The sequence below is a fragment of the Lagopus muta genome, chromosome 10 (genome assembly GCF_023343835.1).
Source record: "Lagopus muta isolate bLagMut1 chromosome 10, bLagMut1 primary, whole genome shotgun sequence".
Classification (NCBI taxonomy): domain Eukaryota; kingdom Metazoa; phylum Chordata; class Aves; order Galliformes; family Phasianidae; genus Lagopus; species Lagopus muta.
The window spans coordinates 9,834,923-9,855,389 of record NC_064442.1 but is presented as its reverse complement, the minus strand read 5'-3'; the positions used below and the strand labels follow the sequence as shown (position 1 = coordinate 9,855,389).

The 20,467-nt window shown below is 36.1% G+C and overlaps 1 protein-coding gene and 1 long non-coding RNA gene across 5 annotated transcripts in view; one reads left to right on the top strand and one right to left on the bottom strand.

Annotated features, from left to right (window-relative positions):
- LOC125698417 (uncharacterized) overlaps positions 1 to 18,517 on the bottom strand; it is a 67,587-nt gene extending 49,070 nt beyond the window's left edge. The window contains exon 1 of the long non-coding RNA XR_007379182.1: positions 18,419 to 18,517. This is a non-coding gene — a long non-coding RNA (uncharacterized LOC125698417). The remainder of the gene's footprint in view (positions 1 to 18,418) is intronic.
- FGF7 (fibroblast growth factor 7) overlaps positions 8,039 to 20,467 on the top strand; it is a 28,501-nt gene continuing 16,072 nt past the window's right edge. Inside the window, exons 1-2 of one of the 4 annotated variants that reach the window (XM_048956703.1) lie at positions 8,039 to 8,236; positions 9,149 to 9,343. In XM_048956703.1, the coding sequence (XP_048812660.1) occupies positions 8,197 to 8,236; positions 9,149 to 9,343 (235 nt within the window). In that variant the 5' untranslated portion in view covers positions 8,039 to 8,196. Of the gene's footprint in view, positions 8,237 to 8,758; positions 9,344 to 20,467 lie in introns of all 4 variants that reach the window. The other 3 variants (XM_048956702.1, XM_048956700.1, XM_048956701.1) reach the window with 3 other exon arrangements.

The window sequence follows — 20,467 nt, the reverse complement described above, 5'->3', positions numbered from 1 at the left end:
CCCTTAGCTGGTTCTCTGTTCTCATCCAACACTAACACCCGTAGGTACATTAACAGGCTCCTTTGGATACCTGAAGATGCTCAACTTTCTCCTCGTGCAGAGGCTCACCAAGCTTGCCAACTCAGACAATAAGCTGAACAAGAAGGTGGATGTTGGAAAGACTGATATTTGATCAAAGCTGCATTTTTTTTGAGACATCTGCTGTGTCTGAGATAAGTGCCTGTAACTATTACAGAAATTGTTTGGTTAGAAGAGTCTAAAATAAAATTATTCGCTTCTCACATTGTAGAAAGAGGCAGAAGCACCTTGACTCAACACTGCAAACATCCCTCTGAAGGAATAAAAACACTTCCACAGTGCAAAATGTTTCTAATTGAATAAATAAGCTTTTGCATTTTTTTTAAATGCTTTGTGATTCTACACTTCCTACTGCTTCGCGCTACAAATTGTGGACATCAACAAGTATAAGACTTCTGATATATTGATAGTAAGACTGCAAGATCAAAAACTCCAGGTCTGGCAAATCCAGCATTAACATTGTTCGTGCAAACTTGCTTCATCTTTTGTGGGCATCATCAAGTGCTCTTTCCACAACAGTAAAGGGCATTACTGACAAAATTTCACAATCCTCATACTGGGATCTAAGAATTGTAATAAGGTTTTAGAATATCTTAAGATATCTATCTTTTCTTGCACTGGCTTCTCAGTCAAGAAGAGATAAACATTTTAGGCACCAACAAGATTTGTCAGGAAGGGCACAGACCATTTACTTGCGTAGAAAAGTAATCTGTAACTAAAGATTATAGAATACATGGTAAATTTGATAAACTATTCACCAGAGACATCTTAGAAACCAAGAATTTATACTAGATGCTGCCAATGTATTGTTCATTCCTAACAATGCTATGAAACAAACAAATAAACAAAGGCATGATCTTTGGAGAAGGATTTTATTGCAGTGTGGTTAACTAGCAAAAAAAAAACTGACTGTTAAAATTCTTTCAAGTAAAGAAATAAATAAATATTTGAGAAAAGAGTGATTTTATTTTCTTAGTCTGTGTTTTTTTTGAGAACTGGATTTAAAAATAAAAAACACACTAGCTGGCTCCCATATTCAGCACAGTAACATTAGCACTGGAGCTGATACACCTACTTCCATGTTTGTAAAACATTTTTTTCGTATGTATCAGAAAAAAACAAAATCTGGTTTATATACACATGAGAAAGTTTTAAAAATGATTTCCAGGGTAGTGGATATTTACAAGACGTCATATGCACTTATTTTTTGTGCTAAGTAGTCTCCGAAATCACAAAATTCCTAGGTGAATAATGAACATTCTTATGAACATCATCCTCTCAAACACGATACATTATTTTTTTTTTTTTAAATATATGCCACAGTTTTTCATCTGTAATGGAAGAGGAAATTTAAACATTGAAGCCATTGAAGTAAAAGGGTGGTAGTCATACATTCTTTGTAGTCATACAAAGTAAGTTCAAAAAAAATGTTCTTTTAATACAGAAAAGATCTGCAGTAAAGCATGGTCAAGCATGGCATAACCTAGAGATGCAACAGCTAGAAACTAGGCAGACACTTCAGATTCATTCAGTCCAGTATCAAAAGTTGGTATGAAAAGCTACCACTGCAGTAGACAAATTGCTATCAAGGCATCAAGTTTTCTCTCCTCTTTAGTACTGTTTAAAATCTTGCCTGCCATGGGACAGAAAAGAATATTCAGGTGACTTAGTCCTTGGTTGGTTTCCCCTCTGCCTCTTTATCACCTCCCAAACATTCTGCATTCCAATTACACTTAGCAGTAATATTTAGGTTTGAGCAGATAAAATTTAGCTACAACGGACAGCCTTTGTCAAAAGTGGAAAAAAAAAAATTGCAACCAAAATGCTGTTAAAGCATAGAAATTATCTTGGTAATGTAATAATTTGGTGAGCAAAGCAAGCCAGGAGTGAAGAGGCAGATCAGACCTATATCAGTTCTGATTCAGATCTGTTCTAAAGCCTGACCTTCACCAGCTGCTGACAAAATTCTATCCTAGCTAATGCCATAAGCCCAGCAAATGACTACTTAACAGTGTAACAGCTGCACTGGGAGACATTTAAACTCAAGAAAGTACAGCTGTTCACCAACAGAATGGATCACTCCTTGAATCTACAAAAGAGCTACGTGTATAGAGAAGCAGGACAGTACCTTGGAATAAAACAAAATGTCACATTTCACCTAAACTCTCTTTCTGGAACTCTGAAAGGAGCTCAACAATTCTGACATATTCTCCATGTCCTCTGAATGCAAAGGCATTCTGAAACTTTACTCTGCTTGTTATATTCAAGCCACAGAAAATCTGGCCCGCTGGTCCATACCCGTGCTAGGTGCCTCCAGAACCATGCTGACACACCTGCTGTAACCCTGCACCTTGCTTGGCATCTGAGCACAGATCACAGCATCCTTACATTCTACTTTCACACTCTTATCAAATGATTACTCTTGCCTGAGGTTACGCAGATTTAGGAGGATGTTGTGGACTTCATTATCAGAGAGGGAATGGAGAAAAGTGGAGAAAGTGGTGGAGTACACACTGTAAATCAATTATTAACACAGTTTCTCTATTAAAGGCTCTCTTACTAAGTTCACTCAGTTCTGCAAAAGCTTATTTGTCATCCAAATGGTAAACAACTGGAAAGTACCATAACTGTGACTAAACTGTGTCCTTGTCTCTGACAGATATTTAATAGCATACAATTATTACAGAGAATTGCTCTTTTTTCTGAATTTACTCATGAATTTTTAAGTCTCTGCAAACAGCATAACCTCGCAGGGGGCCCTTTCCTCCCCCTCACTATTATTTTGCTATTTAGAACCTACGTAAAATAACACATAAATAGTTAACTGAAGGTTAGGAAAGGTCTTACTGTAGCTTTTTCCTACACTCAAATATTAGAAATAGTACTAATCCAGTAGCCTTTCTGCCATATACAATCCCATATTTTGTTATACTGCATTTGTTTTTCTTGATGATATCAACCTTCTTAATTGCCTACTTTGAACAGAAAAATGCAAGCTACTGAAGAAAAGCCAAGTTAAACCTTGACTTAAAACACCTGCAGATAACATAAAAGGAATCCCTGTTAAAGCTCAGGTGAAATCCTGGACCTGCTCAAGTGCATGGAGCCTCCCTTAGATATAGCCATGCCCCTTAAACTGAAGATGTCATAATTTACATCAGTGTTACTCTGAACAGTGACAACTTCAGTGCACGGTATGGGCAAGTGTTTATTTGAAAGTCTAAACAATACTGTTAAACTAGATGAAAGTATACAAATGATGTGATTACCCACATAGATATTTTCTATTCCTTTCGTTGTTCATTTATATATACAGCAGTTAAAGATCTTGCTGTTAGGTGAGTCCCAGTGAGAAGACTGTCCTTTCAGGAGTGCATGGGAAAAATCAAAATTTGAAGAAAGAAAATATGCTTGGGAGAAAGGAAAAAAACAAAAAACAAAAGAAGAATGAAATATGTGCTTTGCAAGAGCAAAGGCTAGGAACAAACACCAGAAAACCCACACACCTCCTCAGAATACATTAATGTGATTGAAAGCCAGATGTTCAGCTGTGTAAATCACTGCACTATGATAGAAATCTGACTCATAAATCATTCTAATTTATGTAAGAATATATTACCCATAATTTTATATCTTTAATGTCCTTTTAAAATGTAACTATTAGTCAGGAGATGACAAGAGTTTACTTTGATAACATTAGTTTGGCACTCTGTGTCAGTACGCAGTATGATACAGACTTTAATCTATCTCATCATTCTCTTCCTCACAAGTTCCCTCCCTAACTTAATGCACAAGATAAATAACTGGTGTTTTGTGCCCTTGGAGTACATTGCCCCACAGCACCAGTAATTTTTCAGCATGGAGCATGTACGTGCATGTGATTGTTTTTAAAATTCCATCCCAGGAGCGCTGTTGCATCCACAATACTCAACTGGAAGCAGTACACTTCAGATCTATCATCACTCTTTGATTACTGAAACTGCCAGATAAAGCAGGCCACCAGCAAATTGAGGTCCCCCGTATTTTGGGCCACACCAAAGATTTGCATTGCAGGTTCATGACCAACCAATAAAACTGCTCCTGTCAAAACCCTGGTTCCACTTTGTGTTTTGGAAGTATTCCTGTTATACTTTTCTTGCTTACTGACTTACTGTCTCTGTATTTCGGTCCCCATCCCTTGCTCAGCTTTCTGCAGTAGCCTTTCTGAATCATCTTCCTCCCTTCAGTGCCAGTTCCTCCTTCCCCTGCACATCCCTAGCAACGCTCAGTCCCACTCTCCTAATTAAATCCTACTGCTCTCTTACTCAAAGCATTTTATCACCAATTCAGACCACTTGCTATCTCTACTCCACACAGCCAGCTTTCAGATTACTTAAATGCTACAGATATATACCTAGTAGATTACCCACTGTTAAGTGACATTGCAAGTCCTTCCATTAAATACAAGTATATATCCATATAATTGCTGTATGTTCTTACTAATCCTTTCTTTCTGACTTTAACTGGTTGTATCTTCACATATCAATGTGCAGTGCTTAATGCACCCCTGTCTTACTATGAGTAGATACCAACAGGTAGTTACTAGAAATCTACTAATCACAATACCTTTATTGTGCTTTAATCAAAGAATGCAAATTGTGGTTAAAATCAAAGACAGGACCATATAGTTCACACAATCTAGTTCTTTTCCACAATGAGATACTGATTAGAAACACAAACAAATATTTGAAAAAGAGGATAATTTTCCATCCTCAATCTTTGTTCAATTAGGTATACATGCAGCATTAGAAGATGAATGAAGCCACAGGTCCTAATATCCAGCTTCTTAGGTTAAAAGTCTGACACTGAGACTATCATCTTACTGTCTCCAATTCTGAGACTTTTGGCAGATGTTCTAAAGCAAATTGGAAATGGATTGGGGAACAACGAGCAGTAGAATATCAGGTATGTGTTGCCCTGAAGGCAAGTTGGACAAAATGGAGAGTTTTCTTGTTGTGTTTTGTTTTTTGTTTTTTTTTTTTTTTTTTTTTTTTTTAAATAAACTACCTTTCTGACCAAATGCAAAACTTGGATGGCACATATGACACAATTGCACAATTTTCATAACTAAAAGCAAAGTTATTTTCACTTTCTTCTTTCCGGTATGTGCATTGCCCACAGCACTGCTGCAAGTGAAGGCGAGCAAGCAGGAAACAATGCATGAGTTAATGGAGAGAGGGCAGGTTTTGATATTAAAGCACATTTTGGCAATTTTCACGTGGCAAAGATACTTTGATTTATTTCTTCAAATACACGATTTGCTAGAGAAATACAGAACTGCTGGCATTTCAGGTCAACAATTTCTCTGTATCATTACAGACTTGCTTGGGATTTGATTTGCAAAACCTATTGTGTGCAGGTTTGCAAGAAGCTAAAGGAAGAAGTGCCAGTCAGGCTAAATATTCCATAGAAGTAAAATAATTTGAAAAGGTTATTAGTTGTGCTTGGCTTAAAAAAGAAACGAGTTAAGTTCATGCAACAAATCACAACTTGCATATGCAGATCAAGATGGCATCCTTTCATTAAAAATTAAGCAGTTGTACTTGTGCAACAAGACAAATCTGTGATTAAATAAAAATGCAGTAAAAAGATTTTTGAAAAAAGTTATATAATTAGACAATGTGAGAATGTTGAAACTATCAGCAGTAATTTAAGAATAATTACATTGTTCACTGACTAAGCTTACAGCTTGTGCCTTATTTAAACTTCCTTTATTCTAAAAAAAAACTTCATAAAGATCTGAACTGAAACACAGCATAAAAACACACAGAAAACAATTTATTTTTCAGACTCAAAAGAAATACATGTCTATGGCTGGACCATGTGCAGCTCCAGCTTCCTAGATCTGACAGCTCAGGTACATATCTTTCTCCTGTAACCATCAGAAACAGTAAGTTAGCAAGAAAATTTAAAAATTAAAACTCTTTTGGATCTGAAAGTGAAAGCTGTTACTGCTCATAAAAAAATCCATACAGAATATTTACAAAACCATTTCTACTTGCATCCTACTCTGCTGAGTACAACACAGTTCACATGTTACCTTTGGTAGCTTTCTTTTTAATACACAACAGATAAGCCTTTTGAATACCAGAGATTTTTTTCATTGCTATCATTCTGTAGTCAGACTGTGGAATAGATCTGAGAACACACCGATATAAATCCAGCAAATGTACTGGCAAAAACACAACTGAGCTAAATCATTGCAGCCCCACTTCTGGTCAGAATGGTAGACTAGACATGGGTTGACAAGACAAAGTCAAGGTGGAAACAGCTGTAATCACAATTTACAAGGGTTAACTTAATAAAAGTCTCTCTGTGTATCTACTGTGAACGTGGACATTCTGCCTTTGGAAGTCACACAGTGTCATGCACAGCCCTAGCTGAACTAGGAAAGCTAGGCTGAATCACAGAATGTAGACAACAGTCCAATACGCCGACTTGGAGATACTAAAAAGTTGATCACCCTTGGATTGTGAGTGAAAATGGTTATAAATAAATGAAATTAGTGACAAATGGGATTAATCCAAGGGAGCACTAACAAGGAAGTTGAGTACTTCAAGGAAGTAAACGGCCCATTCTCTGTATTAAGGAAAGGCTGTGTAATACAAGGTCAGGAAGTCATTTCTACCTTTGATTTTTACTTAGGATCATCCCTAAGTAAAATCCCTAAGTGAAAGCCTCAGTGTCACCTGTGCCCCCCTTACCACAAGGTGGCACATATGTACTCTTCATGGTGTTTAGCATTTTAGCATTAGGTGTTTAGCATCTGCAATGTGTAAAGCATTCCATTAATTTCTAATAAGTAACTGTTATCCATTTCTATAGAGTTGCCTGAGTGGCAAGGGAAGCAAAGCAGGTAGTGAAAAACCGCATTATTACATCAAGTATAGACAACTATAATTATTGATTCATGAAATCCAAGCTTTCCTTTGTACTATTATGTACAGAAGTGTTTGAGATGTATTCTCATTAAAAGTGCAGAAGTTAAACAAGATTAAGAGGTATTTTAAAACCTAACTTCTGTAAGTTTTAAAAATACATCCATCAGATCCTCAACAGATTTTACAGGTGAAATGGAACACAGACTTTGGACAGCAGACTGATGCTAGAGACCAATACAAACACATAAGCAGAAAGCCAGGAACATTTATCCATTGCTTCTATTCTGGGGTGTGGAAGTCTGCTGGCCATCCACTGGCTGGTGCATAAGAGTTTTACTTGTATTGCTACAACAACTTCTTCCTACATTGCAAGTTTCAAGAACTAAAAGCACCTATGCTAAGGAAGGCTGATCCCTAGTAGCACTTTTCCCTTGATGTTGATAAAGGTTGTGCTTTGAACATCGGTCTTTAAAACATCCAAAAATATTTTCATTTTCCCCCAGTGGAAGATCAAGTAAAATCTCAGTGATTTTTTTGTTGTTGTCGTTTGCAGTGGTCCCTCTTTTTTTTAAGCCCATGACATAAAAGCAGGCAGTGCCAATCTATAACACAAAATACTCTCTCCACAATACATAATGAACACGCATTTCCTACATCCATCAGAAAGGCAACAAGCAGAGTATGAATCCACTTAGCTGCAGAAAAGATCTGAAAGAAAACTGAAATAAGTGTGTGTGCCTAAAAGAGAGGAGAAATGTTTTTTAAGACAGAAAAATACTGACCTAAACCAAAGCACAGAAACACTAACTAGCACGCAAAGCAATTCTATCCACACATCATGGGATCTGTGTTTTTAGAAAGTAGATTCTTGGAGATTTGAAGTATAAACTATGTACATAGCTCCCTCTGATGACCATTGGACACGATACAATGCGAGCCTCCTTTTATTTTTGTTCGTGCATTCAACTGACAGCTGACTGGTTAAATTCTAATTGCTTCCAAGTGAGGTCAGCAAAGGTATTTATCGAAAAGGACTGAACAACAGGCTCTACACACACATGCACGCACACGCATAAGCACACATCTCTCCAGAGCGTTGATTTATGGAAACAATTATTATTTTGGTGGAGTCTTTCTGAGCTGAGAAAGTTTGTAGCTGCAGTGGTGTGTCTCATGTTGCAAAAAGCAGACAACAGAAATGGAATACTTGGGTATCCAGCTCTTATCAACAGGAACAAGTAAGTTATCTGTCCTTTACGAGAACGTTTAACAGTTTCTAACAGTTAATAGGCTTTATCTTTGTTTGTATATGCTAGATGCTAAAAATCATTAAGAAAACTGTTCATATTGATAAACTAAAAAAAGTATATAAGGAATAAAAACACAGGCTAAGACTGAAGTCTGTCTTGAAATTCAAACTATGGAAAAGTTACCTGATAATCATGTTAGTAGCAAAGATATATGCATGAAGTAATCAGCAAATTTTACCATGCATGAGAAAGTATTTCTACTCTATCAGTAGGGGATTTTTGGAAGGACTTAAGAGTGAAGATAGAACAATGTTTACAGTCTGTTTAAATGTCTGTTTATGTATTAAATAAGTTACGTGAAAGATATCTATTGTGTATACATTTGTATATTTGTAAGAGTCAGCTTAGCATGTCATACATTTATGTAAAGTACCTTTCAGTAGCATAATGTATCCTTGCACGTCTGTAACAACTGAGCATAAAGACTTACACATGCACCTTTTCTCACAGATCTTTTACTTTCAGTGCAAGCAGCAAATTCAAGTAGTACAGAAGGTTACAGCAACAAAGGTTTTTATAACTTGTGTCTTTAAAGGATATTCTGACTGAAGAGATATTTAAGAAGCTCTTCTATTTCGCCATTAACTATTAAGGAATAACGATCAGAATTCTAGAAGAGGGAACAATCTCATTTAAATGAATCTGTAACTCGTAAAGACAGAAGGCAGGTCGGTGACCTAAGAGCAACAGTCTACTTGAGATTTAATTTTCATTATGTTGTTCATGAACACCCAGAACACTGCACTATAATGCACAAATGGATACTGACATGGATCCTGCCAATTTTGCTCTACAGATCATACTTTTACATTATCTTTCTAATGGGCACTATATCTTTAGCTTGCAATGACATGACTCCAGAGCAAATGGCTACAAATGTGAACTGTTCCAGCCCTGAGCGACATACCAGAAGCTATGATTATATGGAAGGGGGGGATGTAAGAGTGAGAAGACTTTTCTGTCGAACTCAGTGGTATATGAGGATTGATAAGCGAGGCAAAGTAAAAGGGACGAGAGAAGCAAACAACAACTACAGTAAGTAGTATCTTTGCTTTTCCTATTTGACTTCTAAGTTTTTAAGAATTTACACACCATTGTTTCCCTATTCTTGATTTATAGTAATTTCAAAGAATTTTGTACAGTGTGCTGACCATTGTATAAGATGAGTTTGCCAATTAATTCTACAGCAGGACATTTGTTATTGATTTTGAAATGCGTCATTTTAAATACTACATGGTAGATCTGCTAATGTATTAGTTACAGCTGGTAACTATTAGCAAACAGAGAGCCTATTTTAACAAGTGAATTAAGGTTGTAAGTATGAAAATGTATAACCACAAACTCTGCTCATAAAATACTTATGGAACATTAACCTACTACTTAAAAGTTTGGTATGTTTGAGTTAACAATTAAGATATATGCAATACTAGAAAGTTCAATGGAAAGAATTATGTAAACTGTCTTGCAAAATCTTTCAGAGAGCTTGCCAAGCCAGGGATCAAATCTATTATAGTTTCTGCAGTTCATTATTACGATGATCATGATGATCAAAAAATATTCTCTCCTCTTTCTTCCAAAAAGATGACTCATCTACAGAGAATGGACATACAATATTTTGCAAAGCTGTAGCAAATACAACTTTAGTACAGCAATTCTTTTGCCAGTTCAAATCTGTATTTTTCACACATATACTATATATCTCCCATTAATGACTACTGATGGCATCAATTTTACAATCACTATTTTTCATATCTTGGCTTTCATGTTATTATATAGATTGCATACTTAAATGAATATGACAACTATAAAAAAGTAATGTCTTAAAATACAACAATAAAACACATAGGATTATATTGCATATTTCAAAATAAAATTAGAAGGCAGAGACATGCTGGTCTAGTGTTTATAGTCATCTGAAAGATCAAATTTCTTTCCAATGTGATGCTATTAAATACAGTTTTAATATAGGTCCCTCATACCATTGTATGAGCAAAATAAAAAAAGTAAATTAAGCACCCAAACTTTAAGAATTGTAGTGCAATTCATCTTGCAAGTGAAGCTGACAACTTATTTTCTATAAAAACAGCACTTTTCAATGCTAAGCACCTAGACAGTGGGCTTCTAAATTTATTTATTTCATGACTGCATTAATTACTTGTCAACTTGAGCATCTAAAGCTTCATTGAGTAATGTTACCATTTCTTTTAAACTGTGTTTCCATACGTCTCTTCTCTTCCTGCCCTATTATGTAGTGAACAGCTATATTGCTCTGAAAGACAACACATGGCCAGCAGCCAAATAAATTATTTGGTCCATATTCAAGAAGACTCCCATTGAGTTTCAGGAGGACATTGTTACAATAGAGATCCACAGTGCTAGTTTGGAAGTGAAATGTAGCTCTCAAAAATAACTGAAGAACTATTACTGGTGGGTGAAACAGTTGCTTCTGATTTTTGCAGAGAAGCAAATATCGGCTGTATCCATTTTTTTTTTTCCTATTTTTATTTACAAACAAGTACTCAAAATATTATGGCAGCATATAGAGCTCAGTAGTTATATAAATTTGCCTTTTGTGTTTCTAGACTGCTTAACTAAGAACTCTGTTAGTAATTTAGCATTATTTCAAATTCAAGTAAGGTTTCTCAATTATCTGCAGGATTCCCTGCTGCTGAAGCATACTAGTGATATCCTGAAATGTTTCATGGTAAAAGCAGCAGAGGATACCAGATCATCATGTGTTAAAGGCAAACCACTTTTTTGTAGAATTCCTGAGCACTTTATGAAGATTTACTGATGGTAATAAACAGCTACAAATTACGAGTTATTATACCCTCACCTTATGTGTAAAAACAAACAAACAAAAAAAAAAAAACCCACCAAAACACCAAACTCTGGTAAACATAATGAGTATCAGAAGAAAAACAATCAACAAACAAAGGTTTATCTGGTAACTGAGATGCACTGTGATGAAACGTCATCAATAAACTTACTAAAGTATATGGGAAGTTTCTCACCATCTTAAGCTTGGGTCCCTCTCCATAGTTCAGCTATTGTACAGTAGGAAATAATATCTGTTTCTGTTAGGTAAGTAGAACAGGGAAATACAGACAAAGGGAAACAACAGTATGAGCACTGGATTTCTGAGAAACTCAAAAATTCAGCCTAGTTTGTTTGTTTTGCCAAATACTCTGATCAACAGCATGAAGCCTTTCTGAATATGTGCTTAGGGCTCTACATTAAAACACACACACAGAAAATGATGGGAGAGGGAGGGGGGGAAAGAAGACAACCTGAACTAATCTGCTTTCCCTAAGCAATTTTTGTTTGGTTAACAGCAGATTAAACTGGCCATTTTTATCCAGAATTTCTGAAAAGCATCATTTAAAAACTGTATCCATTACTAAAAGATATTATCCTGTGTGTTCAAACATTCCTGCTTTGTGAACTCCAGTTCTGAAGTTTTAAAATCAGTAAAATGTAAATCAAACCTATTTCTTAGGATGGAATCCCAGTACAATTACAGCCAAATTAATCAACAGGTATGAAGAACTGCTCTGAGAAGCATCTTCAAATTTTATCCTAATTTGCCACTAGCATATTCTCTCTCCACTGAATCATCACTAACATGGACTACTAAAATGAAAATTAAAAAGAAAAAAAACCCACACATTTTTCCACCACCATTAAAGAAACTGCATTGACAATCTTGCAGAGTCAATGACTTGTGCTCCACAGTTCGTGAGCTGAAAACAAATACTGTGAAGAGCACTCTTCACAATTAGAAATTGTGAAATTAGAAGTGCCTGTAGAATGATACCTTGGTCATTCTACCTGATAACTTGGGTAGGTGCCAAAATTCACACGGCTTTTCTCAGTCAAGACTACATACGTAAGAATGCAAAGATGGTGAGGAATTAGGGTTTCAAATTTCTCAAGTAACTCACAGAATAAATATGCACCATATATACATAATGCAGATTCTATAAGAGTAAAAGCTGAAAAAAACCCTTAAGAAGTTAATTTAAAAGCTGATGCATTAAGCGTGTGTGGGTTGAAATTCCATTACATAACTCTGGAACAAATCTCAACTCACTAATAGCAATTAACCTGTATTCATCATTCACTTGTTTCAAATTGCGTTAGAAGTTAATTGCTTAGTTCAAGAAAGGTGTGTGCTTTATCAGTGAAAGCAAACTGATGAATCCCATAACAGTGATGGCCTTGTTATATACCCAAAGAAAGTTATTCTATGTATGTTTCAGAAAGCAGAGGAGCCTTTTGGTGGACATGAAACTGGTAACTCAAAAGTAAAATAAAAAACACAAGAGTAAACTAAGTAAATTTTCACTAAGTGCAGGAAATAACTTTGCACCTCACAGAAACAGCTCTGAAGACTAAAGCACGGAGTGAGAAGTGTCACACACTGACAAAACTAAAGCAAGAATTAGAAAGCAGCCAAAAGATGAGAGCATCCAGAAAAATTTGTTATTATTCATAACACATTTATCTCTGACAATCGCTAATTATACTGTCTAAGCATAACCACTGGCTTTATATTGAAAAGTAAGTTTTGTATCTTGTTCACATAAAACAATCTAAGTAGGCACTGAAAACAGACCTCCAGAATTAATGACTGAAAGAAGTGAGTGATGGAGCAGATCCTGGAGATAACACAGCATTTTAACTCCTCATCTTTGACAGAAAATAACTCTCTCCTAAATGCTGCTTAGTTTTTAGTTCAAGTTTGTGTCTATGAATTTCATGAGATTTTATTTCTGTTCAGAAAGAAGGAAAGCAAAAAGCAGAGTTCATACTGACTCTATCCAAGAGGATTTAAAACTACAACTGGATGATGCTTTAGGACTTTCCACGCTCTGTTGCCTTTGGAATCTCATTTTAAAGACTTCAAAGGGCCTCTTAGTTACAAGAAAAGCCTTCCCGGAACCTGAATCCTAACATGTCTGATCCTATCATATTCCATGTGCACTCTAAACCCAGAAAGTGTCTGTTTCCTCCTCTTTTCAGTGGGTAAAGAGGACCAAAAACATAAGGAGAAAAAAAAAAAAAAAAGCCTAGTGATATCTAGGCATGAAATGGTTGCAATCTCTATTCAAAATTTTATCCTAAAATAAACTTGTACTGGAAAACTATTTCTATTTTCATCAAAATCCAGCATCTCATAGTGTTCAGCAAAATTAAATGGAATCTAACTTGGTTTTGTGCAGATGTAATCTGTTGACAAAATAAACCTTATCTGCACCTCAATGATTAAACATTCAAATGTGCTTAGAATTGAAAAGTATTTTCAATAGTAGTTTTTATATGCTTCTTGGGCAAAAACAGGTACTGGTATGCATACTGTGCTTTCACATCAAATTCTATTTCTATGTTTATATGCACAAAGGAGAAGATTCAGTATTTGAAAATTGAATCCTTTAAGGCAGATATCAATGTACCAGATTCATTCGAGGGTTATTGTGCTCCAGCCATGCAGAATGCCTGCCTTTACAATTGCATTCTTGATTTTTGAAGAGTTTGTTGATTCAATCAATATGTTGGCCTAAGTAGAAAATAAACCCTCACTCATGTGAAAGTGATTTTGCTTCACATTAGTATGCTGCTAATCTTTTCAATTAGTATAACAGAAAGATTTCATTCAAATAGCAATTTCTGCATATCCTCTAGAAATAGCCTACAATGCAAGTGTGACATTCTCTCTAATGAGGTATTAACTGGATCAAAATACAAAGATTTTTTTAGATCTTCCCAACTTCTAGCTCTTTGTCCAGCACTAGTGATAATTACCAACCCTGAAGTTGAAACCTGTGATAGTCTGCCTATACTTTTATCCATACCTTATTAAAAACCCCAGCTTTTCACCATTAACTGTTGCTGATGACGTTTTAGCAAAGATGCAGTTAACAGAGACATCTGAGATATGTCTGTCCTCCAGCTTCTACTGACTTTTTGCTAACAGTGCCCTCTGGGAGAAGTAAGGAGTAAAAAGGAAGGGAATTAAGTCTTGAACCACTGCAGCAAGGTTCTTAAGAGTTCACCTGTCAGTGCTCAAATCTAAGTTCAACTGAAACACTGACAGGGATTCCAAAAAATACAATTAGAAAAGCATTACTTCTGAATTTACCTCTTGAATCTTCATCATCTTGTCCATTCTGTAGTATTTACCACAGAAAAAACAGTAGCAGTTTATACTCATCCCACTGTGAGCACAAGGTGATTGCTTAAGTTCTGTAAGGAGCTCTGAGCTCAGGTGTAGTCAACACCTCAGGAGCTAACACACATAGCAACAAGGCTGTGCCTGTCTGTGTGCTTCAAAACCAGGGGATGAGCTAAGAGAAATACGAACAGTGGAACACAGGCTGAGCCTACGTCTGCTGTGCATGAACTGATTCATTTGACTTGATATCTTTATAATTCAGGTGTGACTGCAGAGTTTTTCTGAATCACTCAATACAGGGACTTATCAGAAATGTGCAGTGTTTCATTTTAAAGGAACCATCAATCAAACCCAGCAGCTTACTGCAGAAGCAGTTGACAGATAAACTGAAAATGATCCCACATCTTTTCCTCCATTATTTACAATTCCTCAATGGAAAGAAAAAAATATGTCATAATCAGTGCTATATCAATGTTAATTACCCATCCTATAGAAAATTTGCCAAAGTGGCCCTGACCTGAGACTCAAGAGGCTTGATGCTAATCCAAGTTTTTAAGCAACTTGCTTACAGACTCTGGGAAAATTCTTCTAACTCTCCAGGCCCTTACACACACATACAAAATAATAATAATTCAACTACGTGTTAAAGAGCTTTAAAAAAAAAAAGATCAGTGAAAAAACAAAAATATTGCGTTAATATTATAGACAATAAGTACTTCTATAATAAAATAATATATAACAGATTCATAGAATGTAACTAGAACAATCAAAGTCAGCAGCTAGAGAAACAGAACTCAAATCTTAATAAAGCAATTTTGCAATATTGGTAAACAGAATTTGGTAGAAAACTTAATTTGTTACACCACATTTGCAACACAAAACAAAAATCCAGACATCTCCTTTCACAGCTTTCATCTTTCTGTATTTGAGTATTTTAGTGTGATTTTTTAGATTTCGAGGATCCTGAAACACTGTGCAAAGTTATTTCTTCCCCTGTATTTTCCTTAAAACTCAGAAAGATCAAGACATCTTAAAGCATGCAATTATACCTCTCCACACTGCAAGATGTACAGCTAGTCATATATTTTGGAACACTTTCTTCATTAAAAATGAAGAAGTTCAGGCCAGTGAAGGCTGTTACTCTCCTTGGGTGGCACAATGGTTTCATTGCATAATTGACTGCTTATGACTATATTTGGCAACAGTATTTCAATTGTTTTTGGGGTTTTTTTTTGACCTTTGACTTTATTTTTAATTTTTAATTCTGGATATGAGCTGATGGAAAGGTCAAGTTAGCCTCCTGGTGTACGTAATTTAGAAACATTATTAAGAAAAAGTTAACAGTGAAAATTCCTATGTCAATAACAAAGGTTAACAGTCATAGCACTGAATTGTCACACTTCAAATCTTTCATAACACATGACATCATTTACACAAATGGAAAATTTTTTTTGGTAACAATTGGTGTTGAAAAGTTGGAAATGGATATTCACAGATGTGGCCCACAACTTCATGCAAGCACACAAAAAGGCAATAAAAATACCAATGAAATCAATATACTTTCTTGGCTATTATTTAGCTTTGAAAACAACAAATGGGATGAGGATTAAATCATAATGGATTTTGTTTACAGCATTCACACGCTGCCTCTGCCACGAAACTTCATCAACAGAAGACTAAAATCTCCTAAGCTGAATTAGTAAAGCAGACAAGTATATCCCAGTTAGCAACAGCAGAGCTATGTCAATTTGTTCCAAGCAGGCACTTGCTCTTTCGATCTTCTAGTGGGAATCTGACAATTCAAACTAAAACCAACAAACTGAAAAGGTAAAAGAATCCAGATATTCCATTTAAAAACCAACATTTTACATCCGAATGCTATCCTTCAAATTTACCTACAGACGGAATGCTGACAGATGAATACAAAACTAAATGAAAACACACATAAGAGATCTATTCCATGGAACCTACTACCACAATAACTCCTGAAACAGGGAGAATAATAAACACTACTGAACTTCACCACTTCAATATTCTGTAAAAACCCCTATTATCTGTGAGGTAGCTTGTGTTTTTTGCAGGAGACTCTTAGCATTCTTAACATGACTACTTCTAAAGTTTAATTGCACATATGTCATATTCTACTACTATTTTTGGTAAGATGGTTTGCTTTCATCTGAATGTGTTAATAGACACTGGGAGGTGCTATAGACTATAAAAAGAAGCTGATCAGACTTGTCCTCAGTCATTTTGTTACCAGCAATTTTGATATTTGTCTAAGTAGAAAGTAAGTATTTTAAAATAAAACCAACCATGCTAACAAGACCTTATGTTCCTTAACAAGCTGTGCTAATTTTGTAAGTTTTTATCATTACTTTTAAATGTCAAGTGTGTCTTCATATTTCAATCAGAAGTGGCTGTTCAGAGTAAATACAGAGATATAGCTCTGTTAAGGACAGAAATGATTATGGGTGAACACATAATCTAGAGCTGAAGATACTGGGACACTTACACTCAACAGGAAATTTTTAAAAGGTTGCATGTGCATCAGTGCTGGGCTGAAATCCCAGGGCTGCACAGGTGCCACAGTTCTGTGGATTGTTTGTATGCACAGCTGTAAGCAACATGGTGGTAAATGTGAGGTTCTACATGCTAGTCAGGAATGCAAAAATATCTACTATGCAAGCCTTCTGGTTTCTTGAATACACTTGCAATGCTGCAGGATGATGTTAGATTCTCATTTGAGTGGTCTATGTGAACTCCAGTGGGGACAATGTTCAGGCTTTGCAGCTCGCCACTGAGCAGCTGGTTTGGGGAGGAAACGTGGGTGTAGCTAACAAGGAAAGAAGGCAGCACAGGGCAGGAAAGAAACCAATTACATTTGTAATTACATATAGTTTCTGCAGCAAAGATTTTCTGAAAACAGCAGTTGTATTACCTGATATAAACTTGCAAGGAAAACGGAAAAGATAACTGAATCCCAGAGGCTGCAGCCACTACCAATACAATGGAAAAATGCAATTTTCACCAACAAAACCCTACTATGCTAATGCACAGTAGAGTTGGTTAGCCTAAGCAGCTTAGGGGCTGCACGGTGGAACACAGACATCCAAGCAGTTGAGTACACATTGGTGAGATTTTACAGGGATTTAGGAAAACAGGTCTGTAAATCTGTAAACAATTCAAGCAGTGAGACATGCTAGTTAGGGCCACCTTGCAAAACAATCCACAGGTTTTCACTGTGAGAAAGGACAGTGCAAGGTCCTCCTAATTAGCAGTCCTTCACGCTTGCTTATACAGGGAAACGGCATCCGAGGAGCCCTGAAATCACCATGGACGTGTAATTTCCCAGCACTACAGCAAGAAAAATTGTAATGCTTCCCTGCTATAAGGACAGGGACAAACACCTGTGTCCACAGTGAGATTTATGTTATCCGCACCCAGTGCAGTTACTTTATTAGTTGAGCACATCTTATCAATATCATTCAATAACACCAAATTAGTACAAAAAAAGAAAACCTCCATGACATACTAAGCACTTGTTGACAACATACGAGCTGCAAACATGAAAAATAATTAAACAACATTTGTGGACAAATTAATGTTATTAAGCAAAAGCCAAACTGGATACAACTTCAAAAGGCTACACTCAAACTACAGGTGAAAAAAAGCCTTTTTCCTATTTCCAGTAGCTCCACTCTTCTAAGTGAGTCTTCTACATCTTTAACTGACCATGGACACGCTGGCCAACATTTCCAACACAGTTTTAAAACCAAAAGGAAGGTATATTACATTCTAAGGCAAGCAAGCAGTTTCTTAGAACACTCTAAAACACCACATGCAAGTCCGATCAAAATGAAGGAAGTATACTTCGTCTCCAAATTACAATTGAAAAAAAAAATTCACACACTCAGGAAATAAATACTAGCACTCACCTCATCAGATAAGAATATAAGAAATATGAAGAAAACCACAACAGGAAGCGAAGGAAAAGCCTCTTCACTTTAAGGAACTCCTTACTCAGTGTCGACCAACTAAATTGTGCCAGCTGTGCTATTACTAAGGTAGTCAATACACAGGTGTTCTGAGACCTCTACTCATTCCCATCCTACTACCCTTGCAGCACCAGTACCCTGTTTTCAAGTGCTGCTATTCAATCTGAGCATGTGCTCCAGCAGTTGTGAGGAAGGTTTCCTACTGGGGCTGTGAAAGACAAGTAGTCTGGTTTATTATTCTGCCTTATTACCAGTGTGAAGCCATACATTTGGGTGAACAAGTGCTGGAGTTTGTACTTAGTATCCTTTAGTTCAAAGGAAACCAAATGATACACAAATTTTGAGTGTAAGCTTGGGAGAGTCTGCACAAATAACAAAACTAAATGGCAAGAATCCTACACTTACACTTGTCTCTTTAAATGCCTCATAAATTGAGCAACAAAAATAATACAACCATTAGTAAAAACCATTCTTTGAAATTAGTACACACCCACTTCAATCAGAATGTTCAAACAAGTAAACTGGTGCCCAGACTACTTGATTGTAAGTATCAAACTAAAATGACTGTGTATGACTTCAATTCTGTCTGCTTCTTTGTGTGACTTGAGAAATTCAGAAATGCAAATAACTGTCATGCAACAAAATTAAAGAAAAAAAAAAGATTGCCACATTTTTCTAGGAAACTATTACCACATCTTTCAAGGAAATCATGCTCTGCTAATTTTTTTAACTAAGTAATCAAGTGTTTTGAATTTGAATTCATCTATTTTAATCATGTTGTTCTAGGGCATGTCCTGAATGATTTAATGACAATTTGTGCAATGGTACTTTCATCCAGATGGAACACTGGAAGCAAAATTAGTCTTTACTGCGATGATAAAACGAGCACCAATTATACCCAAAGCAGAATTTTTCATGTGATTCTGTAACATGTTTAGTAAGGTGGTGAACAGCCCAGCTCTGATCCAACCAGATTATTTAAGAGAATGTGATGTGAGTTCCAAGGCCTGTATTATGTAAGCAGAAAATGATCTAGTGAGAGAAGAGATATTTGTCATAATTGTTGTAGGAAAATATTCAAAATTGTTTATTATTTGGAACGTAATAAATACCTGTCTTTGTCAAAAGATTACTGAATTTTAATCCTAACTTTCTTCTTTTGCAACAAAAAACAGAAGCAGGCATTCTGTACTTCCTTTTTGGATAAGATGTGTGGACATCTCAGAGACAATTTTCTAGAAGTGTTCACAAGCACTCAGTGACATTTCAAGTTACATTTCCAAAAGGAATACTTATGCCTAAACCTCATGGCATATATATGATGATTTCTAAATTACCTCAAAACAAAAAAACCCCACCATTTCCTTTCTCTCTCTTCACATTAGCTGTTCACTATTTTTCTGTCTGTGACACCTTTCTGTTCGGGGTATATGAGAAAGTTAACAAACTTCAGTTTTACTCATTTACACAAGAAAGTATTTTCTTGTGAAAGAAAGAGAATTTTAACACAGGAAAGTAAACATTCTTAGTTCCCCAAAGAATTAGCTATGCCTATTCCAAAATTAGAATGTGTATCGATCCCACTGCAGTTGAAAGAAAATGCATGGCACTCTTGCCTGCATGCAGCGCTACAAACACTGATAGTTTGGGATCACAGATTATTGTAATGCCTTCTCATTCGCACTTCAGCAACACAGCTAGGAATACTTTCAGATGAAATCAGCTCAGTAAGTGGAACTGCCAGTTATAGCTCCTGTTCGTGCATCTGGGAGCTAGCTACAGCTCCTCAAAGAAGTTTGCTCTTGTCCAGCTCCATACCCATCCCAGTGGGTCCTTCTTTGTTTTCCTTTTAGCCTCTGTTGGGCAGCACTGGAGAATTATTTGTATATACCATCTATGGTAATCACATGTGCTGCAATTTATCACAGCGGTATTGTACAAAAAGTGCCTCATTTGAGCTGTGCCAGACTGTGCCATGTTTGTTTCATT